The sequence below is a fragment of the Theobroma cacao genome, chromosome 7 (assembly GCF_000208745.1).
Source record: "Theobroma cacao cultivar B97-61/B2 chromosome 7, Criollo_cocoa_genome_V2, whole genome shotgun sequence".
In the NCBI taxonomy this organism is placed as follows: Eukaryota; Viridiplantae; Streptophyta; class Magnoliopsida; order Malvales; family Malvaceae; genus Theobroma; species Theobroma cacao.
In genome coordinates, this window is record NC_030856.1 from 938523 (window position 1) to 960223 (window position 21701).

At 35.9% G+C, this 21701-nt stretch overlaps 2 protein-coding genes across 2 annotated transcripts; both read left to right on the forward strand.

The window, feature by feature from the left end:
- On the forward strand, positions 2839 to 4803 carry LOC18593321 (cytochrome P450 71D10). Its single transcript, XM_007020491.2, has 2 exons — positions 2839 to 3785; positions 3886 to 4803. Exons 1-2 carry the CDS (start codon positions 2856 to 2858, stop codon positions 4510 to 4512), a joined length of 1557 nt encoding a protein of 518 aa, XP_007020553.2. The 5' UTR covers positions 2839 to 2855; the 3' UTR covers positions 4513 to 4803.
- Positions 6754 to 9040, forward strand: LOC18593322 (cytochrome P450 71D10). Its single transcript, XM_007020492.2, has 2 exons — positions 6754 to 7975; positions 8076 to 9040. Exons 1-2 carry the CDS (start codon positions 7064 to 7066, stop codon positions 8787 to 8789), a joined length of 1626 nt encoding a protein of 541 aa, XP_007020554.2. The 5' UTR covers positions 6754 to 7063; the 3' UTR covers positions 8790 to 9040.

Genomic DNA, 21701 nt, shown 5'->3' on the forward strand with positions numbered 1-21701 from the left:
TATATACACACACGGTTTAAAATTTTAATAATAATACGTAGTTATTAGGCTCTTTCTTATCCGCCTAATATTTTTTACAGAATCACTTACCTAATTATATGAATATGTTTACTTTTATATTAAATTGAAGAATTTTTCTTGATTTTTTGGAATTTTGTTTGTTTATCATTAAAGACAATATCCTAATTTTAAATTGCAAATAAATTTTGTACTTGAATTTGAAAATCACATTTACTTTTTCTATAATAAATTCACAAACTCCCTTAATTATTGGCAGCCAAAAATTGAAAACAACACTGCTGCAAATTAAGAGCCTTTACTCACTTTTTTTTTTTTGAGAGGCAAGAACAATATTCATTAGAAGAATATGAAGTCATACAAAAACCCTGCACCAATAAAACAACCTGCAAGAGATGGCGTGCAAGCCCAAATGAACAAAGCAACCTATACAAGAAAAGCTAAAAGAAACCAACAGTGCATGGAAGCATCCTATACAAATTGAGATCCAAGCCCAATAGTCGGAAAAACTACCAAAAAACAGACCTCATAGTCATTGAGAAAGTAAAAAAACGATGGCCCCAAAAGAAGTCCAAGAAGAAGAAAGCGATCAGAAACCTTTACTTAATGTTAAGTGTTGTCAATTAAGTATATATGGCTTAGTCAATACTGTACGCTCAATTCATTAAAATTGCAGGTCGAGCCCCACCTTAATCTGTATAGGAAAGGTTAAGTCTATATTTAGCCCTTTAAATATTATTAAAAAAATCACCTAATTTGGCATATGAAATCTATTGTACATATAATATATATTAATATAGATAAATATTTTATAAAATAAATTTTTATTATCTTGCATAATTAACTTAGAATATAGTCATAGGAGGGTTATGTAAAAAGCCTTGGTACCGAGCAAAGAACAAGTATGATTCAATCGACCATAGTAACGATGTAGCTATTCATTTTTAACATAGTAATAAAATAAGTCCTTAAACTATAACGGGTATGAAGAAAATTAAAATTATGAAAAGATTTTCACATCGGTAATGTACTCAAGAAAATGATTTCGGAAAACATTATAATAAAATTAACCCAACATTTTACATTAAATTTGAATTTATACAATTCAATATCTTGAACATTACTCTCCAACTACCATCTATATATGGACCTTGAGAGCATCATTTATGTCTAGACAGCAACAAGTTGGGGATAGTTGGCATTTAATGCTATAAATTCGCATGCTTCCCATCTAATATATCCATCTTTTTTCTCATTTTTCTAAAGATTTTTGAGTCAAACTCTCAAGCAATAATTTACTTCAATTAGATAATGACAAGTTGTTAATATCGTGTGAAACTTATAATTTGCTGGAAATCAAGGCAGACTCATGGATAAAGCCACCCAAGCAAGAGCTTAAGGCCTCCAATTTGGAGAGGCCTTATAATTTTATAATATTTTATTATATTAAAAATATATAAAAATTAAAAAATATAAAAATAAAAAATAATTGATAAAATTACATGTTTTCTCACTTTGTTAATTATGTGTTTAGTAAATCTTAATTTTCTATCACTTTCTAATTTCTAAAATACTATATTATTTTCAATCAACTAATGATCATATGTATTTAATCATCTCTAACAACTATTTTATCTCTATATGGACTTTGGGAACATCATATATCTCTAGACAGCAACAAGTTGAGGATAGTTAGCATTTAGTGCCATAAATTCGCATGCTTCCCATTTAATATATCCATCTTTTTTTCCCATTTTTCTAAAGATTTTTGATGCAGGTCTCAAACTCTCAAGCAATAATTTATTTCAATTAAATAATGACAAGTTGATAATATCGTCTGAAACTTATAATTTGCTGGAAATGGACTCGCCAAGTTTCTTCTGCCAAGCCGCATTAAATATCCATTACTCTATATTGTTTAATTATTCTAAAATATTATATTATTTTCAATCAATTAATGGTCATATGTATTTAATCATTTTCAACAATTATTTTTTTCTCACTTATTTCTCCTATTTTCAATCAACATATTTAATGATTTTTAACAACTACTTTTTCTCCTATATATAAAACAAATTATTTTTTTTCAATGTATAATATCTACTTTTGAATTCTTCTTTTCTCATTTTCGCTTTCTTCCTTCTTCCTTTAACTTCAATTTTCTTTCAAAGAAAATACAAGAAGTCCGTTATATTATTATTTTTATAAAGCCGTAAACTTCATTTGTGGTTTGTAATAAGCATTCAACAATTAAGTACTATTGTTCTAATAATTACAGATTTTTTTACTTTAATTTTTAATTTATATTATATTGTTATATTACTTTTATTTTATGTGATAGGTGATTTATTTGAGTTAAAACTTTTGATTGTTGATTTTGTATTAGTCATTTAAAAAGTATAAAAATTTTGCATCTCAAAAAACTAGAAGAATAAAAATTTAATATTTTTTTTAATTTCAATAAAAGAAGATCTCATTGAATATTTCGTTTTAAACTTTTGAACTTATTGAACTGCCTTTATAAAAATGGATTCGTCAAGTTTCTTCTGCCAATTGCTGGCAGCCGCATTAAGTATTCATTACTCCATATTGTTTAATTATTCTAATTTTATCCCTAATTCTCTGAAAATCAAGTTGGATTTTTGTACTTATCATTTACTCCTGCTTGTAAAGAGTTCAGTCAGAAACATACCATGGAAACCCCACCCTACCCCCGCCCCCCCCCACCCCCCCAAGATTTAGAGGTTAGAAGTACTATAAAAAGTGCTTTGATTTTACCTCTGAGGAAACAAGTTTAACCCCTTTTTGAGCTTCCAACTAGAAGTGAAAAAAGTATCATGATCACCTTGAGCTTCATGGAGCTTGGATGTCCCTACTTCATCACCTTGTTGCTCACCTTCTTTCTGTTGTTCTTAGTAGTCCAACTTGTTCAAGCTCAAAAACCCAAGAAATCTTTCACAAAGCTTCCTCCAGGGCCATGGAAGCTACCTCTCATTGGTAACTTGCACCAGCTTGTCAGCACTCTACCCCATTACACCCTGAGAGATTTGGCCAAGAAGTATGGACCTTTGATGTGGTTAAAGCTCGGGGAAGTTCCAACACTTGTAGTTTCATCCCCGGAAATGGCGAAGGAGGTTATGAGAACCCATGATGTAACATTTTGCCAAAGGCCTTACCTGCTAGCTGCTAGCATAATGGGATACAATTTCCAAGACATCATCTTTTCACCATATGGAAATTATTGGAGACAGATGAAGAAAATTTGCATGACGGAGCTTTTGAGTACAAACCGTGTCCAATCATTCCAATCAATCAGGGAACAAGAGGTGTCAGCTCTCATGGAAATCATATCTTCGAACGCAAGATCCCCAGTTAATCTCAGTGAGAAAATTTACTCCATGACGTATGGCATAACAGCGAGAGCAGCCTTCGGGAAGAAGAGCGGAGACGAAGAAGAATTCATAAGCATTGCCATAGAGGTTTCGAAGTTAGCAGGTGGTTTCTGCTTAGCTGATATGTATCCTTCTAATGAGATGCTAAAATTGTTCAGTGGAATTAGGCTTAAACTCGAGAAGTTACATAAGGCTTCAGACAGGATACTTGAAAAGATAATCGATCAACACAAAGAGAGAAGAAACGGAATGGCAAATACAAAAACAGGAAATAAGAAAGACGAGGAAGATCTGGTTGATGTCCTTCTTAAGCTCCAACAACAAGGTGACCTTGACTTTGCTTTGTCAAAGGATAACATAAAAGCAGTCATCCAGGTTTGTGTGCTTAAATTTTGATGAATCACGGAGTCATGTAATTTCTAACCGATTCCACTTTATTTACTTGCAAACGACTGAAAATTCTTCCAATTTATAGGATATTTTTGGAGCCGGTAGCGAGGCATCATCAAACACAGTGGAATGGGCAATGTCCGAAATGGTAAGAAACCCGAAGCTAATGAAGGAGGCGCAAGCTGAGGTGAGAAGGGTCTTCCATGGAAAAGGAAAAGTGGATGAAGTAGGGCTTGAGGAATTGAAATTCCTGAAGCTCATTGTCAAAGAGACCTTGAGGTTATACCCTGCTGGACCTCTTTTAATACCAAGGGAATGTAGTGAGGATTGTGTTATTGGTGGATATGAGATACCTGCCAAGACGAAGGTCATCGTGAATGCATGGGCAATAGGAAGAGATCCAAGCTATTGGAAAGAAGCAGAAAAGTTTCAGCCCGAAAGGTTCATCGATAAACGGATTGATTTCAGGGGAACAAATTTTGAATATATCCCATTTGGTGCTGGAAGGAGAATGTGTCCCGGAATTTCCTTTGCACTACCCAATATCGAGCTACCCCTTGCCAAATTGCTTTATCATTTTGATTGGAAACTTCCAAACGAAATGAAGTGTGATGATCTGGACATGACTGAATCATTTGGATTAACTGTTAGAAGGAAGAATGATTTGTTTTTGATCCCTATTCCTTATCGTTCTTCAATCCAAGGAAGCTAAACTAAGTTCCAGACTGCTTTGAAGCATACTTGGTGTTATTACGCTCTCTCCTATGGTCTTGATTTTGGCAGTGAAAATGGTATTTAATCCAGTTATGTTTAGTCCTTCTGTACTGTGTTTTGTTAACTTCGTAGCAGTTTTGTGTCAATTTATTTTACAGTTCTGATTCCTATTATAATGTGTAATGTAATTAGCTTTCGTTAGTTAAATTCCTGTATTGTTGGCGTTAGGTTAATAATAATTTTTATAGTTCTCTTTTCGTACGTTATATGCAATGCCAGTTTTGGTAACATTATCCATGTATCAAAATAGGGTGTATATACAAACCAAACCAATAATTCCCTCAATTGTTGACCAGACCAGTTGATGAATTGTAATTCTCATAATGTTTTTTTTTTTTTGAAAGGCATAATGCTCGTATAGTTATTAAAATCCAATGAGACCACCAGATTGGGGTAAGATTTATTGAACTGATAACCCAATGATATGATCGGTTCATTTTTATGCTGAATTGGTTTATTTTTTGTTTTTGGATTGGATAATTAAATAATTTGATCAAATTCATAATTTTTTTTATTAACTTGATATTGACTTAAATGGTTAAATTAATTTTGACTTGATTTCTTTTTTATTTTGGAAAAGCAATATCATTTGTTCTTGGAGAACATGTGAGTAATCAGAATCCAGGCAGAACATGCTTTAGGTGGCAAGACTTTCTGTTCTGACTTATCTGTCAATGTTGTTTATATTTCTCTGGATGGAATTGATAGACTAGTAAGACGTTTTAGTTAACTGTACTACTGTTTTACAATTTACAATTTTTTTTCCTCAAATTTTTTGTCTCTTAGATTGTTAATTATTTTTATATTGAAAAAAAAATTTCAGCTCTAGTAGATAAGTAAAAGAAATGGAAATAATATATGTATATTTACACACATGTATTTATATGTTAAGAACATATACTATTTGCTACGTTGATCATCAGAATTTAAAACTGGGTTTTGAAAGATATAAGGTATGATCATAAAACTAATGAAAGATAGGTAAAGGTTTAAGATTTTACCTTTATAACAGAAATATAACTATAATTATTCATGGTGATGGAAATTTGCGTTTGGGACATCTTTTCCATGAGGTTGGGGGTTTTGGAGCCAGTTACATCTCATGAGGTGAGCAAGTACACGTACGGTGTCACAATCTAAGAGTTTGGACCAAGCTAGACAGCTCAGTAGACAGCAGCCAGGTTCGGCACATGACATACAGCACCAACCAATTGAATTGAATTGTTGAAAATATTTATGATGGAGATATATACATTTATTATCGAATAAATTGTTTGAATATTTTATAACAGAATATTAAACAACGAGTGGTGTGGGACTGAAAGTACAACCTGATCATGACAGCAATGTGTGGCATGTATATTTCAGTTTGATTTTCTTTGTAGTCTAACTCATGAATCTGGTGGCAATGTTACTATTTACAGTCTTCCATAAGGATCAAGAAATTTGTATTTCTTTATAGGAGAAATTGTCTAAGGAAGGAGAGAATTTGAATTTCTAAACCTCATCAATTTTTTTAGAGAAATTTATATAGTAACTCTTAGTTAGATCAAGTCTTAATTGTTTAAATCGATTGGTAATGAATGAACATTAATTTAATTATAGTACAATTTTGTGATAGTAAATTTAGGTAGGTAGCATGAAAATTGGTTTTCGACCACACGTACAAGATGGTACACATGGAAAATATCCAAGGTGGCTCCTCCCGTGAACATTTTTGGAACATTGTTTTATACTCACAGACGACATGTTAAATATTAATGTGGGTAGGCTCTTGCACTGAATTCACAGACAGGAACTTGATGTTTTCTTTTTTTAAATGTAGAAAATGATCTTGCTTTACTTTTACTGATGCGGGTTGTTTTACTCTGAGTTTTTTTTTGCCTTTTTTGTTCCATGTACATAGAAGGCTAGGAACATCTTCTTTCTTCTTCTCTCTGGAGCATCAGGCCATCAGGTCTCTCTTACCTGAAGCAATGCCTGTCCCCATCCTTGGGGACTCTTTTGGTACCTCCGCAAGTCTCCCTGGTGTAAGGAAACTATGGGAGAAGACAAATTTGTTGAATTATAACAGAGCAAAAAAAACGATAACAAATTCTGCTCTGGTAAGGAGAGGTAAAAGCTGATAAAACAGAGAGGAAAATAAGCTGAAAGTTCTGCATTTCTTTCATTCAACTATATGCAAAATATTTATACAAATTATATAAGCTTAACAGCTGTTAACACAAGAGACAAGTGTTAAGCTGCATCAAAGGATAAGCATGCAAGATGACACATCATAAACACCTGTGCAAAACACTCAACAACCAGTACAACGAAGCAAAGCCATAATAGACAAAATGATAAAGTCAATGCATGCTTCAGCTCTAACATCTGGGACCTCGCTTTTAGCTTCTCCTAGTGAGAATTTATCAGCAATAATATTCTAGCCTTTCAAAAAAAAAAAAACTAGAAGTGAAAAAAGTGTCATCGTGATCACCTTGAGTTTCATGGAGCTTGAATCTTCCTCCTCCAACTTGTTCCTCATCACCTTCTTTCTGTTTTTCACAGTAGTCCAACATCTTAAAGCTCAAAAAGCCAAGAAATCTTTCACCAGGCTTCCTCCAGGGCCATGGAAACTACCTCTCATTGGTAACTTGCACCAGCTTGTCAGCACTCTACCCCATCACACCCTGAGAGATTTGGCCAAGAAGTATGGACCTTTGATGTGGTTAAAGCTCGGGGAAGTTCCAACACTTGTAGTTTCATCCCCGGAAATGGCGAAAGAGGTTATGAGAACCCATGATGTAACATTTTGCCAAAGGCCTTATCTGCTGGCTGCTAGCATAATGGGATACAATTTCCAAGACATCATCTTTTCACCATATGGAAATTATTGGAGACAGATGAAGAAAATTTGCATGACGGAGCTTTTGAGTACAAACCGTGTCCAATCATTCCAATCAATCAGGGAACAAGAGGTGTCAGCTCTCATGGAAATCATATCTTCGAATGCAAGATCCCCAGTTAATCTCAGTGAGAAAATTTACTCCCTGACGTATGGCATAACAGCGAGAGCAGCCTTCGGGAAGAAGAGCGGAGACGAAGAAGAATTCATAAGGATTGCCATAGAGGTTTCGAAGTTAGCAGGTGGTTTCTGCTTAGCTGATATGTATCCTTCTAATGAGATGCTGAAATTGATCAGTGGGATTAGGCTTAAACTCGAGAAGTTACATAAGGCGTCAGACAGGATACTTGAAAAGATAATCGATCAACACAAAGAGAGGAGAAACGGAATGGCAAATACAAAAACAGGAAATAAGAAAGACGAGGAAGATCTGGTTGATATCCTTCTTAAGCTCCAACAACAAGGTGACCTTGACTTTCCTTTGTCAAAGGATAACATAAAAGCAGTCATCCAGGTTTGTGTGCTTGAATTTTGATGAATCACGGAGTCATGTAATTTCTAACCGATTCCACTTAATATACTTGCAAACGACTGAAAATTCTTCCAATTTATAGGATATTTTTGGAGCCGGTAGCGAGGCATCATCAAACACAGTGGAATGGGCAATGTCCGAAATGGTAAGAAACCCGAAGCTAATGAAGGAGGCGCAAGCTGAGGTGAGAAGGGTCTTCCATGGGAAAGGAAAAGTGGATGAAGTAGGGCTTGAGGAATTGAAATTCCTGAAGCTCATTGTCAAAGAGACCTTGAGATTATACCCTGCTGGACCTCTTTTAATACCAAGGGAATGTAGTGAGGATTGTGTTATTGGTGGATATGAGATACCTGCCAAGACGAAGGTCATCGTGAACGCATGGGCAATAGGAAGAGATCCGAGTTATTGGAAGGAAGCAGAAAAGTTTCAGCCCGAAAGGTTCATCGATAAACCGATTGATTTCAGGGGAACAAACTTTGAATATATCCCATTTGGTGCTGGAAGGAGAATGTGTCCTGGAATTTCCTTTGCACTACCCAATATCGAGCTACCCCTTGCCAACCTGCTGTATCATTTTGATTGGAAACTTCCAAACAAAATGAAGTGTGAAGATCTGGACATGACTGAATCATTTGGATTAACTATAAGAAGGAAGAATGATTTGTTTTTGATCCCTATTCCTTATCGTTCTTTGTTGAAGATGAAAGTCAGAATGCGTTCAGCTTCCTATGGCGTGAAAGGATTTAAATGTTTTGGTAAAGTGAAGGCGCATCCTCTTCATGTGTTGAGCTTTTAGTCACCAGATGTGTTTATGACGTGCTGGTCTTTATTACTTTATTTATTTCATGTTTTTCCATTCGGTTGTTATTTTGCTTTGGTTTTGTAAAAGGTCACGTGCCTATAAATGTTTTGTTTTGATGGATGTTAAGGACCACTCAACGGCATACAACTGTGTGGGTCCTCTTCTATTTTCCTAAGCAAGTTGTTATGCAAAACATTATCGTTTTGCTTCCACAGCCTTAATAGATGTGGTCTTCCTCAAATATTTTCTCTAGTTTTTCTTCTTGGTTCCTTTAAAAACCATTTTGCAGCTTCATTTTCCTAAAAAACATTAGAACTCTAACGTGGTATGTGACGTTATCACTGTTTTGGTTCTCATCTAACTGTTGATTGTTTCAGCTGTCTATCACTTCAATGGCATCGTTAAGTTTCAATATTTCTGCCCCTCCCATATTTGCAGGACAAAATTACCCTATTTGGATGATTAAAATGGAAGCTTACTTGAGAGCATATGACCTATGGGAGATTGTTGAATCTGGTGATGATCTCCTTGTGTTGAGGGTTCCTAATCCGACCATAGCTTAACTTAAACAACATAATGAGGATTATGTATACAAAAGCTTTCAACTTAAACCATAATGAAGATTATGTATACAAAAGCTTTCAACTTAAACCATAATCCTCATTATGAGCTTTGTATTCATTATGTTGTTTAGACATAATCCTCATTATGAAAGAGCTTGGTGCCTATAAACAAAGCTCCTTCATGTATTCATTCAGATATTTTAGACTTTATTTTTTCTAGAATCATGAACTGTAAAGCATCTACGGAAATTTGGGATAAGCTGAAAGTAGAATTTCATGGGATTGATAAGACTATATAGATTCAAGCTTTGAATCTTTGGAGAGAGTTTGAAATTTTGAGAATAGGAAATGATGAATTGGTTCAGGACTATTCTGAAAAGGTTCTTAAAATTGTGAATTGATTGAGGCTTTTGGGTGAAAGTGTTTCTGAAAAAAGAATAGTGAACAAGCTATTGGTTAGTTTACTAGAGAAATTTAAGGGTAAAATCTCATCTCTAGAGGATTCTAAAGATCTAGGGGCCATTTCTGTCACTGAGTTGTTAAATGCCCTTCAAGCTCGGGAAGAAAGAAGGGCTTTAAGGTAAAAAACTCATGTTGAGGGAGCTTTTATGTTTAGGAATGCAGACAAAGAACAAATAGTGGTAGTTAAAAGAAATCTGGGAATAAGAGAAAAGAAAAAAGGAAGAAAGATAGTGACAACAAGCAAGGAGATCAAAAAAGAAACTTTTCTCCCTGCTCATATTGTAAGAAGACAAATCACACAGAGGGATATTGTTGATACAGGCCAAATGTTAAGTGCAGGGCCTATATCCAACAAGGGCATGTTGAAAAGGTTTACAAGAATCGTGGTGCCAAGGTGGAAGAAAAAGCTATTGTTGTTGAATAGAAAGATCAAGTTGATGAAGAAGTTCTGTTTATGGCAAAAATGACAAAAAAAGAGAAGAGAAAAGACACCTGGCTGATTGATAGTGCTTGTTCAAACTATCTAACTAGATGCAAGCGGATTTTTATTAATTTGAATGACAAGTATAAAACCAAAATGGAGATCGGCAATGGAGAATTCTTGCAAGTCTTTGGAGTTGGAATAGTGAGAGTTGAAACAAGTAGTGGTTTGACAACTATTTCAAATGTGTTTTATACTCTAGAGGTTAGCCAAAATCTTGTTAGCGTTGGTCAACTTGTGAATGATAGCTATGAATTAATTTTCAAGGACAAAGCGTGCATAGTAAAGGATCCTGCTGGAATTGAATTGTTTATTGTTGGCATCTGAGACAAGTGCTTTCCCTTGGACTAGATGAAAGTAAATCATGCAGTTTATAATTAATGTACCTTGACTGATGCAGAATTGTGGCACAAAAGGTTTGGCCATGTGAACTATTTTTAATTTATGTGAATGGCCTCGAATGAGATGATTGTTGGTTTGCCAAGATCTCAAAGTTAGATTACAGTTTGTGATATATGTCAGTTTGGTAAGCAGAAACGCATACCATTTCCCAAAAACAGAAGATGGTATGTAACACAAAAGCTGTAGCTGCTCCATACTGATCTTGGAAGTCCTTTAAAAACTACATTAGTCAATGGAAGTAGGTACTATATACTCTTTATTGATGACCTTACTAGATTTAGTTGGGTATATTTTTTTAAGCAAAAATGTTTATAAAATTTAAATCACTGGTAGAAAATCAGATGAGTTTAAATATAAAAATGCTAATAAGTGATAATGGGATTGAGTACACAGCAAAGGAGTTTGAAAGTTATCTAAGTAAGTTTGGAATTGTGCATCAACTAACAGTCACATATGGCTCTCAGTCGAATGGTGTGTTAGAAAGAAAAAAAATAGGACCCCAATGGAGATGGCAATGTGTCTACTGTTCGAGAAAGGTTTACCAAAGACTTTGTGGGTAGAAGCAGTCAACACAACCAACTATTTACTTAATTTAGCATCACTAAAAGCCTTGACAAGTAAGACCCCCTATGAAGCATGGCTTAATGTCAAACCAACAGTGGATCACTTGAAAGTGTTTAGTTGTATTTGTTATGCAAAAGTACTAAATACAAGAAGAACAAAGTTGGATGAAAAATTAGTCACTATAATACATTTGGGGTACAGTGAAACTTCAAAAGGATATAGGTTGTTGAATGTTAAAACATTGAAGTTATTTATCTACAAGGATGTTATGTTTGATGAAAACATGAAATGGAACTGGGATACAAGCACCATAGAAAGCTCACAAAATCATAAAGTTATTGCAGACTATTTTCAAAAGTTTGATGATTTTTTTGACGCAGATGAGAATGTTCATGAAATACCTATAAAAGGAACAAGGTCACTCCAAGAGATTTATGCTAGGTGTTATATGATCTTGGCAGAACCTAGTTCATATGCTGAGGTTATTGTTGATTAAAAATGGAAACAAGCCATGGAAGCTAAGATGGCTATGATAAAAAAAGAATCAAACTTGGATTCTAGTTGATAAACTTGATAAGCAGAAGATTATTGGAGTTAAATGGGTGTATAGAACAAAACTTAACTCAGATGGCTTTATCAATAAACACAAAGCCAGGTTAGTTGTGAAAGGTTTTTCTTAGTTATATGGTGTGGACTTTTTTGAAACATTTGCACTAGTAGCCAGACATGACACAATTAGGCTATAGGTGGCACTTGCCTCTAGGGAGGGATGACAGATTTGGCATCTAGACATCAAATTTGCATTCTTGAATGGGACCATCAAAGAAGATATCTATGTGGAACAACCTAAAGGCTTTATTGAACCTAGATATGAAGGCAAGGTTTACAAGTTGATAAAAGCACTCTATGGGCTAAAATAGGCTTTGAGGGCATGGTACATGGTACGAGAGAATGGATAATTACTTGAAGGATCAAGACTTTATTAGAAATGACAGTGAGCATACGTTGTGTGTAAAAGTTCAGATAATCTTATTCTTTCAATAGTTTCACTCTATGTTGATGATCTATTCGTCACTGGTCGTGATGGAAGCTATGTAGATGATTTCAAGATTAAAATGCAACAGGAGTTTGATATGAGTGACCTAGGAAAAATGTCATACTTTCTTGGCTCACAAATTGATTAGAGAACATACTAATATTTATACATCAAAGGAAGTATGTCGTTGATTTACTAAAGAAGTTTTGAATGAAAAGTTGCAAAGCTACAACAACACCACTGGTTGCTGGTAGCAAGTTTAGCAAGGATGATGGAAGTGTAGAGGTTGATGAAACACACTATAAAAAACTTATAGGTTGTTTACTTTACATATTTGCATCTTAGCCAGATATCATATATGCCACTAGTTTATTGTCTAAATATAGGCAAAAGTCCTTAGAAGTACATCTGAATGCAACTAAAAAGATCCTTAGATACTATAAAAGAGGGTTCTTATGATAAGGAGAGGAAGCGTTGAAAACAAGTAAAAGGATGCATCGAAGGCAATGGAGAGTAAGATCGGAACAGTTCTTGAAATACTAAGTATAGTGGTAAGTGGAAGAGAACAAGAAGAGAATAGGTGTTCTAAGTGAGAATAGGCTAGGAAGAGAAGCTCTGAGTGAGAGTAAGGTAGTTTTGAAAGTGAAAAGTCTCCTCTTTGAATTGTGAAGGTCCTATATATAATGCCAAAAGTAACGATTACAAGAAAAGGTTTTAATGCATGTAATGAATGATATTATTAAGGAGAGTTTAATACTAGGTAACCGTTACTAAAAGTTAATGTCGAGTAACGGTTAGTAACCTCTTATGTGACTGTTGAAGTAATTAGATGCAATAAGACTTGTTCTCGAATAGAAGCTAACAAAGAAAAGCTGTATATGAATAGGTATAAGAGAAGAAATTGTATTGAATAGATATAAGAGAAGAAGCTGTATGTGAACAGGTACAAGAGAATAAGGTAAAGAGAGAAACACTTGTACTTAAGGAAAAAGGTTAAGAAAGAAACCTCTTAACTACCTCCACATCTGAGCCACTAAGCCAAACTCTCTAGAACATCTTAAGATGAAAACAACTCATGAACTCTGCCACTTATTCTGGATTACTTTCACTATCATCTAGATGAAGTGGTTATTCTATAAAAAGTAGTTGTTCTATTTATATTAGTTGCTCTACATTGAGTAGTGCTCCACTTATTCTAATTGTTTCATGTGAAGTAGTAATTCACTTATTGTAGTTGTTCTGCTTGAAGTAATGCTTTACTTGTAATGTTTGTTCTCATTATTCTTGTACAATATTATGCTATAAAGTAATTCTTTAGAGAATAAGTATTAACCAAAGTCGACTATCTACAGATACATTAAAGGAATCTTAAGCTATGGTTTAAAGTTTAGTAGACTTGTGAACCAAAAACTTCGAGGATTCTCAAATAGTGACTAGGTAGGAAGTTGAGAGGATCCCAACAGTACCAGTGGCTACTGTTTCTCTTTTGGAAGTCGTGTTGTTTGCTTGAAATTCTAAAAAGTAAGAAATTATTGCTCAATCCTCAGCAGAGGCTAAATATTTTGCTGCAGCCTCTACTACAAATCAAGCACTTTGGCTCAAGAAGACTTTGTTGGATTTGTAGGTCATTCAACAAGAACCAACAGTTCTTTGGGTGGATAACAAATCAACTATTGCAATAACTTCAAATCCAGTCAATCATGGAAGAACAAAACATATTCGAATCAAATTTCATGCTATAAGAGAAACAGTTAAAAATGGAGAAATTTTAGTCATGTAATGTAGCACTGAGAACCTATTAGTAGATATTTTCACAAAAGGCCTTAGCGAAGAGAAGTTTGAAACTCTAAGAGACAAGCTGGGAATTTGCAGTTCTGACTTTCAAGGGATGTGTTGAAAATGAAAGTCAGAATGTATTCAGCTTCATATGGCGCGAAAGGATTTAATTGTTTCGGTAAAATGAAGGCTGGTACTCTTCAAACGTTGAGCTTTTAGTCACTAAATGTGGTTATCACGTGCTGGCCTTTACTACTTTACTAGAGTGTAACCCGCGCGATACGCGTGGCAAGACAGGTAATTTTTTAAGTAAATTGAAATTGATATTGACAAGTCTTGTGTTCAATGGACATGTAAATAGTGCTATTTGATAATAATTATATACAAAGCTTTTTACTCCAATAGTGTATTAAGTGAGCGAATTAAACAAAGAAAATGATAAAAACTAACCAAAAGAAAACAAATCCAACACAAAAATGAAGAACCCAAGGAGAAGAAAGAACCAACAATAGAGAGCGGAAGACAAAACAACAGACGAAGTAAAAAGAAGAGAAAGCAGCACAATTAAGTGAGAGAAGAAAAATTTGAAAGAACAAATAAAAGGAGAAAATACCCAAAAAGCTCGACAAGAACTCAAAAACCCCAAAGCACCCCCAACATCTTATTTTAACCCAAAACTCAACATCTAAAACAATCAAAACAATTCGAATAATACCAACCATGTCCGAAAACTCCAAAACGACCAAAACAAATTGAATAATACCAGTCATGTCCTGGACGGGTGTCAACAAGGGACTTGCCTCGGGACAGTTTAACTATATGCTATAGATTTCTTTCTTTGTTTAGGCCATGTGCTTATAGACGTTTTGATTTGATGCATGTTAAGGACCACCCAACGACATACAGCTGCATCGGTCCCCCTCTTATTTTTCCTAAGCAAGTTGTTATGCAAAACGTTATCGTTTCACTTCCTCCTGTTTGCAGCCTTGTATAGATAGCCCCATTACCGTTAATAGATGTTGTCTTCCTCAAATATTTTCTCTGGTTTTTCTTCTTGATTCCTTTAAAAACCTTAGAACTCTAACATTCTTCAATCCAAGGATGCCAAACTAAGTTCCAGACTGCTTTGAAGCATACTTGGTGTTATTACGCTATCTCCTATGGTCTTCATTATGGCAGTGAAAGGGTTTTTAATCTAGTTATGTTTAGACCTTTTGTTAACTTCGTAGCAGTTTTGTGTCATTTATTTTACAGTTTTGATTCCTATTATAATCTGTAATGGAATTAGCTTTCATTAGTTAAATTTCTGTATTGTTGGCGTTACGTTTAAAGAGTAAATTAACTCTTCACTATATAACATTTATTTGTTAATACATGTATTTATACAAGAGTTGAATTGAGATACAAGAGTTGGTTGAGATCGGCTAAGCATTTCTAAAAGGATTGGCTAACCTATCGGCTAAAGAATTTGAGAAGATATGTACATATCAATTTGAGAAGATAAAAGGAGAGAATTAAGGAGATATGGGAAAAGATAAAGAAGGAGAGGATTAAGGATAAAGGAAATTGCAATTGTTATCTTCATTACTCCCCCTCAAGTTGGAGTGTGAAGAGTTGAAACACCCAACTTGCTAAGTAACTCATGAAAACGGTCACGCCCAAGTGCCTTAGTAAAAATATCTGCTAGCTGAAATTTTGAAGTGATAGGTCGAGGAATCAAAGTTTGAGACTGAATATGCTGGCGAACAAAATGACAATCAATTTCTATGTGTTTCGTACGTTCATGAAAAACTGGATTTGCAGCTATGTGGATGGCAGCTTGATTATCACAAAAAAGTGGTACTGGATTAGAACAAGGCACTTGTAGGTCTCGTAGTAATCGTATTAACCAAATGATTTCGCTAGAAATAGTGGCCATTGCTCTATACTTTGCTTCTGCAAATGAGCGTGAAACAACTGTCTGTTTCTTCGATCGCCATGAGATTGGTGATGACCCAAGAAATATAATGTAGCCAGTAGTAGATCGGCGGGTTGTAGGGCATCCTGCCCAATCTGCGTCACAATATGCCCGAAGAGACAATGAATTATTGGAAGGTAATAAGAGTCCTTGACCTGGAGCATTCTTGAGATATCGAAGCACACGAAAAACTGCATTTAAGTGTGGTTGCCGAGGATTGTGCATAAATTGACTCAATAAGTGCACAACATAACTAATAGCTGGCCTTGTGATAGTGAGATAAAACAGGCGTCCAACAAGTCGTCGATAAAGCTCAGGGTTAGAACAAAAAGGCCCAGTGTCAGATGCAAGCTTGTGTTGTTGGTCTATTGGAAAGGATGAAGGCTTGCTGCCCATTAAACCACATTCGGACAAAATATCCAATACGTACTTGTGTTGGCTTAAAACTATGCCAGAAGGAGAACGAGCAACTTCTATGCCAAGAAAATATTTCAATTTTCCAAGATCTTTGATGCAAAACTTCTTGTCCAAATAACGCTTTAGTTTGACAATATGGTCTGAATCATTCCCTGTGATTATCACATCATCTACATATATCAGAATAGCAATGAAAGCTGGTCCTCGATGAAACAAGAAAAGCAAATGATCTGCATCAGATTGATAAAAACCAATGGCTAACAAGGTTGTAGTGAATTTTTTATACCAATTTCTCGAGGCTTGTTTAAGTCCATATAAAGATTTCTGCAACTTACAAACACGTTGCTCCCCCTTTCGAGTGAATCCTTGTGGAATCTTCATATAAACTTCCTCGTTTAGGTCTCCATGGAGAAATGCATTGTTGACATCCAGTTGATGTAATTCCCAATTCTGTACTGAAGCTACCGCAAGCAAGCTTCTGACAGTCACCAATTTAGCCACCGATGCGAAAGTTTCATGAAAGTCTACCCTTTCTATTTGAGTATAACCTTTAGCAACCAGACGAGCCTTATATCGTTCCACACTTCCATCTGGGTTGTACTTAATTTTGTACACCCATTTAGAATCGATTGCTCGCTTCCCAGGTGGTAACTTACTCAAAACCCATGTTTTATTTTCTTCTAAGGCTGAGATTTCTTTTGCCATAGCATCCCGCCAATGAGCATGTTTTATTGCCTGATGAAAATTAGTTGGCTCATCGGTTGAAAGGATGGCCGCCAAAAAAGCATTGTGATCACGTGAAAATCGAGAATAAGAGATGAATTGTGAAAGAGGATATACCGTTGAGTTGGCCTTGGGTGTGGGAGTGTGCGTTGAAGAGGACGATGTGAGAGAGGGAGGCAAGACAAAATCATAATTTGCTAGTTTTCGAGGAATCTGACGAGCTCTTTTTCCTGTCATCACTGAAGTATCTGCTATAACAGTAGTACCAGTAGTAGTACTTGGTTGCTCTATTTGTTGCCCAAGTGACCCATTTGAATCAATGGTACACTCTTCATTGCTTAATGAATGACGTTGCCCAATCTCGTCCAACGTGCCTATATCATTTAATTCGCCAGATCTAGCCATATCATATGACTCGCATGGCTCAGTTTCAACATGGCTCCCACTGTCTCCGTGTGACTCGATCATTGCACTAATTTATCAGATGGGTTCAGATAGGAACACATGAATGATTCATCAGAAGTGTGAACTTGGATATTAGGATCTGTTGAAGTCCAAGATGCCGGTATGTGTGTTGTTGGAGACCCATCAATTCCATTGCTTCCTTTGGTCAATGCACTAGGGAAAATATTCTCAAAAAATTGCACATCACGTGAAGTATAGATTTTCTTATCTTCAATATCGAATATTCGATACCCTTTTTGTCCATGAGGATAGCCCAAGAAAATACCTGGTTTAGAGCGAGGTGCAAATTTGTCGCGTGACTTGTTGGTGATGAGTCCATAACACAAGCATCCAAAAGTTCTGAGATGTTGGTAGGTTGGTGATATTCCAAGCAAGATTTCGTATGGGGTTTTGTTTTTCAAAACTGAAAGTGGCATTCTGTTGATTAAGTATGAAGCTGTTAAGACACATTCACCCCAAAATTTTATGGGTAGATGTGCTTGGAAGCGTAGCGCTCGTGCAACTTCTAACAAGTGTCTGTGCTTTCTTTCTACTCTTCCATTTTGTTGTGGTGTGTTTGTGCAGCTTGTTTGGCGTTCAATTCCATTCTCATTGTAGTAGGTAAGTAAATCATTGTGTTTGAATTCCATCCCATTGTCGGAACGCACAATTTTCACCTGTGTATTAAATTGAGTTCGTACCCATTGGTAAAAATGCAGTAAGTAATCACGTGTTTCTGACTTATACTTCATCAAATATACCCAGGTGGCCCGACTGTAATCATCAACAATGGTTAGAAAGTAAAAAGCCCCAGATAATGACGGAGTTTTATAATCTCCCCAAATGTCACAATGAATAAGTTCAAAAATTCGACTAGATTCATAAGTACTGGCAAAAAATGGCAAACGATGTTGTCGTGCTCTGCAACAAGCATCACAAAATTTATTTTCCTTAACATTAATAGATAAATCCCCAATAAAAGATAAGCGATTCATTGGCAAATGCCCCAGTCTCTGATGCCACATATTTGCATGCCTCATATTGCTTGCCATTAGTGCCTTGCCCTCTCTTATTGGTTCCAAGTAGTAGAGTCCATCACGCACCCGACCCACTCCAATCGGCCTCCTCGAAGGTAAGTCCTGTATAACACAAAATGTAGGCCAGAACGTGAGCACACAATTCAAATCCTTGGTTAATTTGCTAACAGATAACAAATTAAAATTAAAATTTGGAATGCCAAGGACTTGGTCCAAGACCAATTGTTTATTCAAGTTAACATGGCCTAAAGCTTGTACGGGGACCATTTCTCCATTGGGTATTTGGATTGGAGGAAAATTGGGCTTGTGCTTGACATTAGTGAGAAGGCCCAAATCCTTTGTAATGTGGTCTGTGGCCCCACTGTCTATGACCCATGGATCATTGTGTCTCTCTTTCTTACCCACATTCTGATTGGTGATATTGGCTGCCTGTGATGCCGATTGAAGGTTTGGTGTATTGCCCACACCCAACGCAGCAAGCACTTGAAGAATTTGCTGTTGTTGTGCCTTTATTCCCGAAGTTGGGATTGAGGAATTGCTGTCTCCAATTGTGGCTGCAAGAGCCGAACTGCTGCTACTCTGATCCACGCGTCTTCCTCCTCGGCTTCGACTCCGATCTGATGGCCGACGATTCCAATTTTCTGGGTAACCAATAATTTCAAAACATTGCTCTTTTGTATGCTTGGGCTTTCCGCAATGAGTGCAACGCACTGGTTCTGTTTTCTCCTTAAGACGCCGATTCTGGCTTCTCTTGTTGTTTGCAACAGCATGCCTCGACGTCATTGCTTGATCTCCGATCACCTGTCCTGCCAGAAACGCAGCACCTTCAATAGTTGGGACTCGATTTGCTACTACTTGTCTTTGTTTTTCCTCCTGCGCTGCTATGGAGTATGCTTTCCCCAAACTAGGCAATGGGTCAACGCTAAGTATCTGAGACCTCACGGTGCTGAAGGTGTCATCTAATCCCATGAGAAAATCAAATACTTTCTCTTGTTCTCGCATATCCTCCATTTTCTGTGCTGCTCCACACGTGCAACCACATGTACATACAGGGATAGGATTAGAAGCTTGTAATTCACCCCAAACAGTTTTGAGCTTACCGTAATAAGATGAAATTGATGACTTTTCTTGTTGCAATAGTGCCATCGCACGCCTCAATTCGTATATACGTGGAGCTATTCCTTGTGTGAATCTTTCCTACAGATTTGCCCAAACCTCATGAGTTGTGTCTGCATGAGCTGTGCTACTTTGGATCTCCTTTGCAAGCGCATTTGTTAACCAGGAAAGCGCAATGGCATTGCATTGGAAGCGCAATGGCATTGCATTGGAAGCGCAATGGCATTGCATTGGACCCATAAGTCGTAATCTTGGGAATTGACATCCGGTTTGATTATGGTCCCATCTACGAATCCTGCTTTGTTTTTGGATCATAATGCATTTAGAAAGCTGCGCCTCTAGGTAAAATAATTTTCACCATTCTCGTTAAGAGGATGTGTGACAAAAGTTAAGCCAGGATGATATGATGAATGCAAAAAGTATGGGGACTTAGTATCAATTGCAATGTTGTGTGATGCGTTTGCAGATGATACTAAGGCCACATTAACTTGATTTGCTTCATTCTCTGCCATGACTTAAAAAAAATTATGTACCAGGCTTTGATACCATAAAGAGTAAATTAACTCTTCACTATATAACATTTATTTGTTAATACATGTATTTATACAAGAGTTGAATTGAGATACAAGAGTTGGTTGAGATCGGCTAAGCATTTCTAAAGGGATTGGCTAACCTATCGGCTAAAGAATTTGAGAAGATATGTACATATCAATTTGAGAAGATAAAAGAGAGAATTAAGGAGATATGGGAAAAGATAAAGAAGGAGAGGATTAAGGATAAAGGAAATTGCAATTGTTATCTTCATTAACGTTAATAGTAATTTTTATACTTCTCTTTTCGTAAGTTACAGGCAATGCCAGTTTTGGTAACATCAGTGAGTAGGCAGTTAATGCCAAGAAGCCACAGTCATCATCCATGAGTCAAGAAAGCATGCATACACAAACCGAACCAATCATTCCCTTAATTGTTGACTAGACCAGTTGATGAGTTGTAATGTTCATATAGTTTTTGTTTTTGAAAGGCATAATGCTCATATAGTTATTAAAATCCAATAGGACCACCGGATTGGACCTGGTAGGATTTATTGAACTGATAACCGGATGATAGGATCGGTTCATTTTTATGTCGGATTGGTTCGGGTTTTGTTTTTTGGAATGGATAAATAAATGATTCGATCAAATTCAATCAAATTCGTGAGTTTTTTTTTATTAACTTGATATTGGATTAAATGGTTAAATTAATTTGGACCTGAGTTCTTTTGTTTTGGAAAGCAATGTCATTTGTCATTAAAAGCTAGAAAAAATACAGAAAATTTCGACTTGAATTTGCTGTCTTGAAACATATCCACTGCAGTTCGATATGGCATTATAAAAACCCCAGCATACAAAGGCGGAGAGAGAAGGGCTACTAGGGGCTTTTGTCAGAGATTTCACATCAATAAGAGATAAGGTGGGTTTTTGGTATATAAATATGAGCTTTCCACTATCTATTAGACATGTTTTTTGGATTAGAAATGTGGGTTCGTAATTTATATGCTTGATTAAACTCCATTTTTAGAGTTTAAGGCCACATGAAATTGGGTTTAAGTTCTGACTCATGAAAAATGGTATTAGAGTACTTGAACCTTCACTGATGTGGGTCCCATGGAGATACAAGGGTCGAGGTAGACTCAAACTAGTGTAAGAGTCCCTATCCTCTATGTGCAATGAAGGCGTTGCACAATTAGGTTGGGTAGTATGTGACAGATCTCACATAAGTAAGATATGGGGTAAGTTTTTGATATATGAACAATGGCGCAGATCCCACATCAATAAGAGATGAGGTGGGTCTTGGGTGTATAAATATAGGCGTTCCATCACCTATTAACATGTTTTTTGAGTTGGGAAGTTGAGGTTGTGATTTATGGATTTATTTAGGCTCTATTTTTA

Coding starts and splice junctions, on each gene's coding strand:
- LOC18593321 (XM_007020491.2), top strand. CDS start 2,856: ATGATCACCTTGAGCTTCATGGAGCTTGGATGTCCCTACTTCATCACC. Junction 3,786..3,885: donor ACATAAAAGCAGTCATCCAG/GTTTGTGTGCTT, acceptor TCCAATTTATAG/GATATTTTTGGAGCCGGTAG.
- LOC18593322 (XM_007020492.2), top strand. CDS start 7,064: ATGGAGCTTGAATCTTCCTCCTCCAACTTGTTCCTCATCACCTTCTTT. Junction 7,976..8,075: donor ACATAAAAGCAGTCATCCAG/GTTTGTGTGCTT, acceptor TCCAATTTATAG/GATATTTTTGGAGCCGGTAG.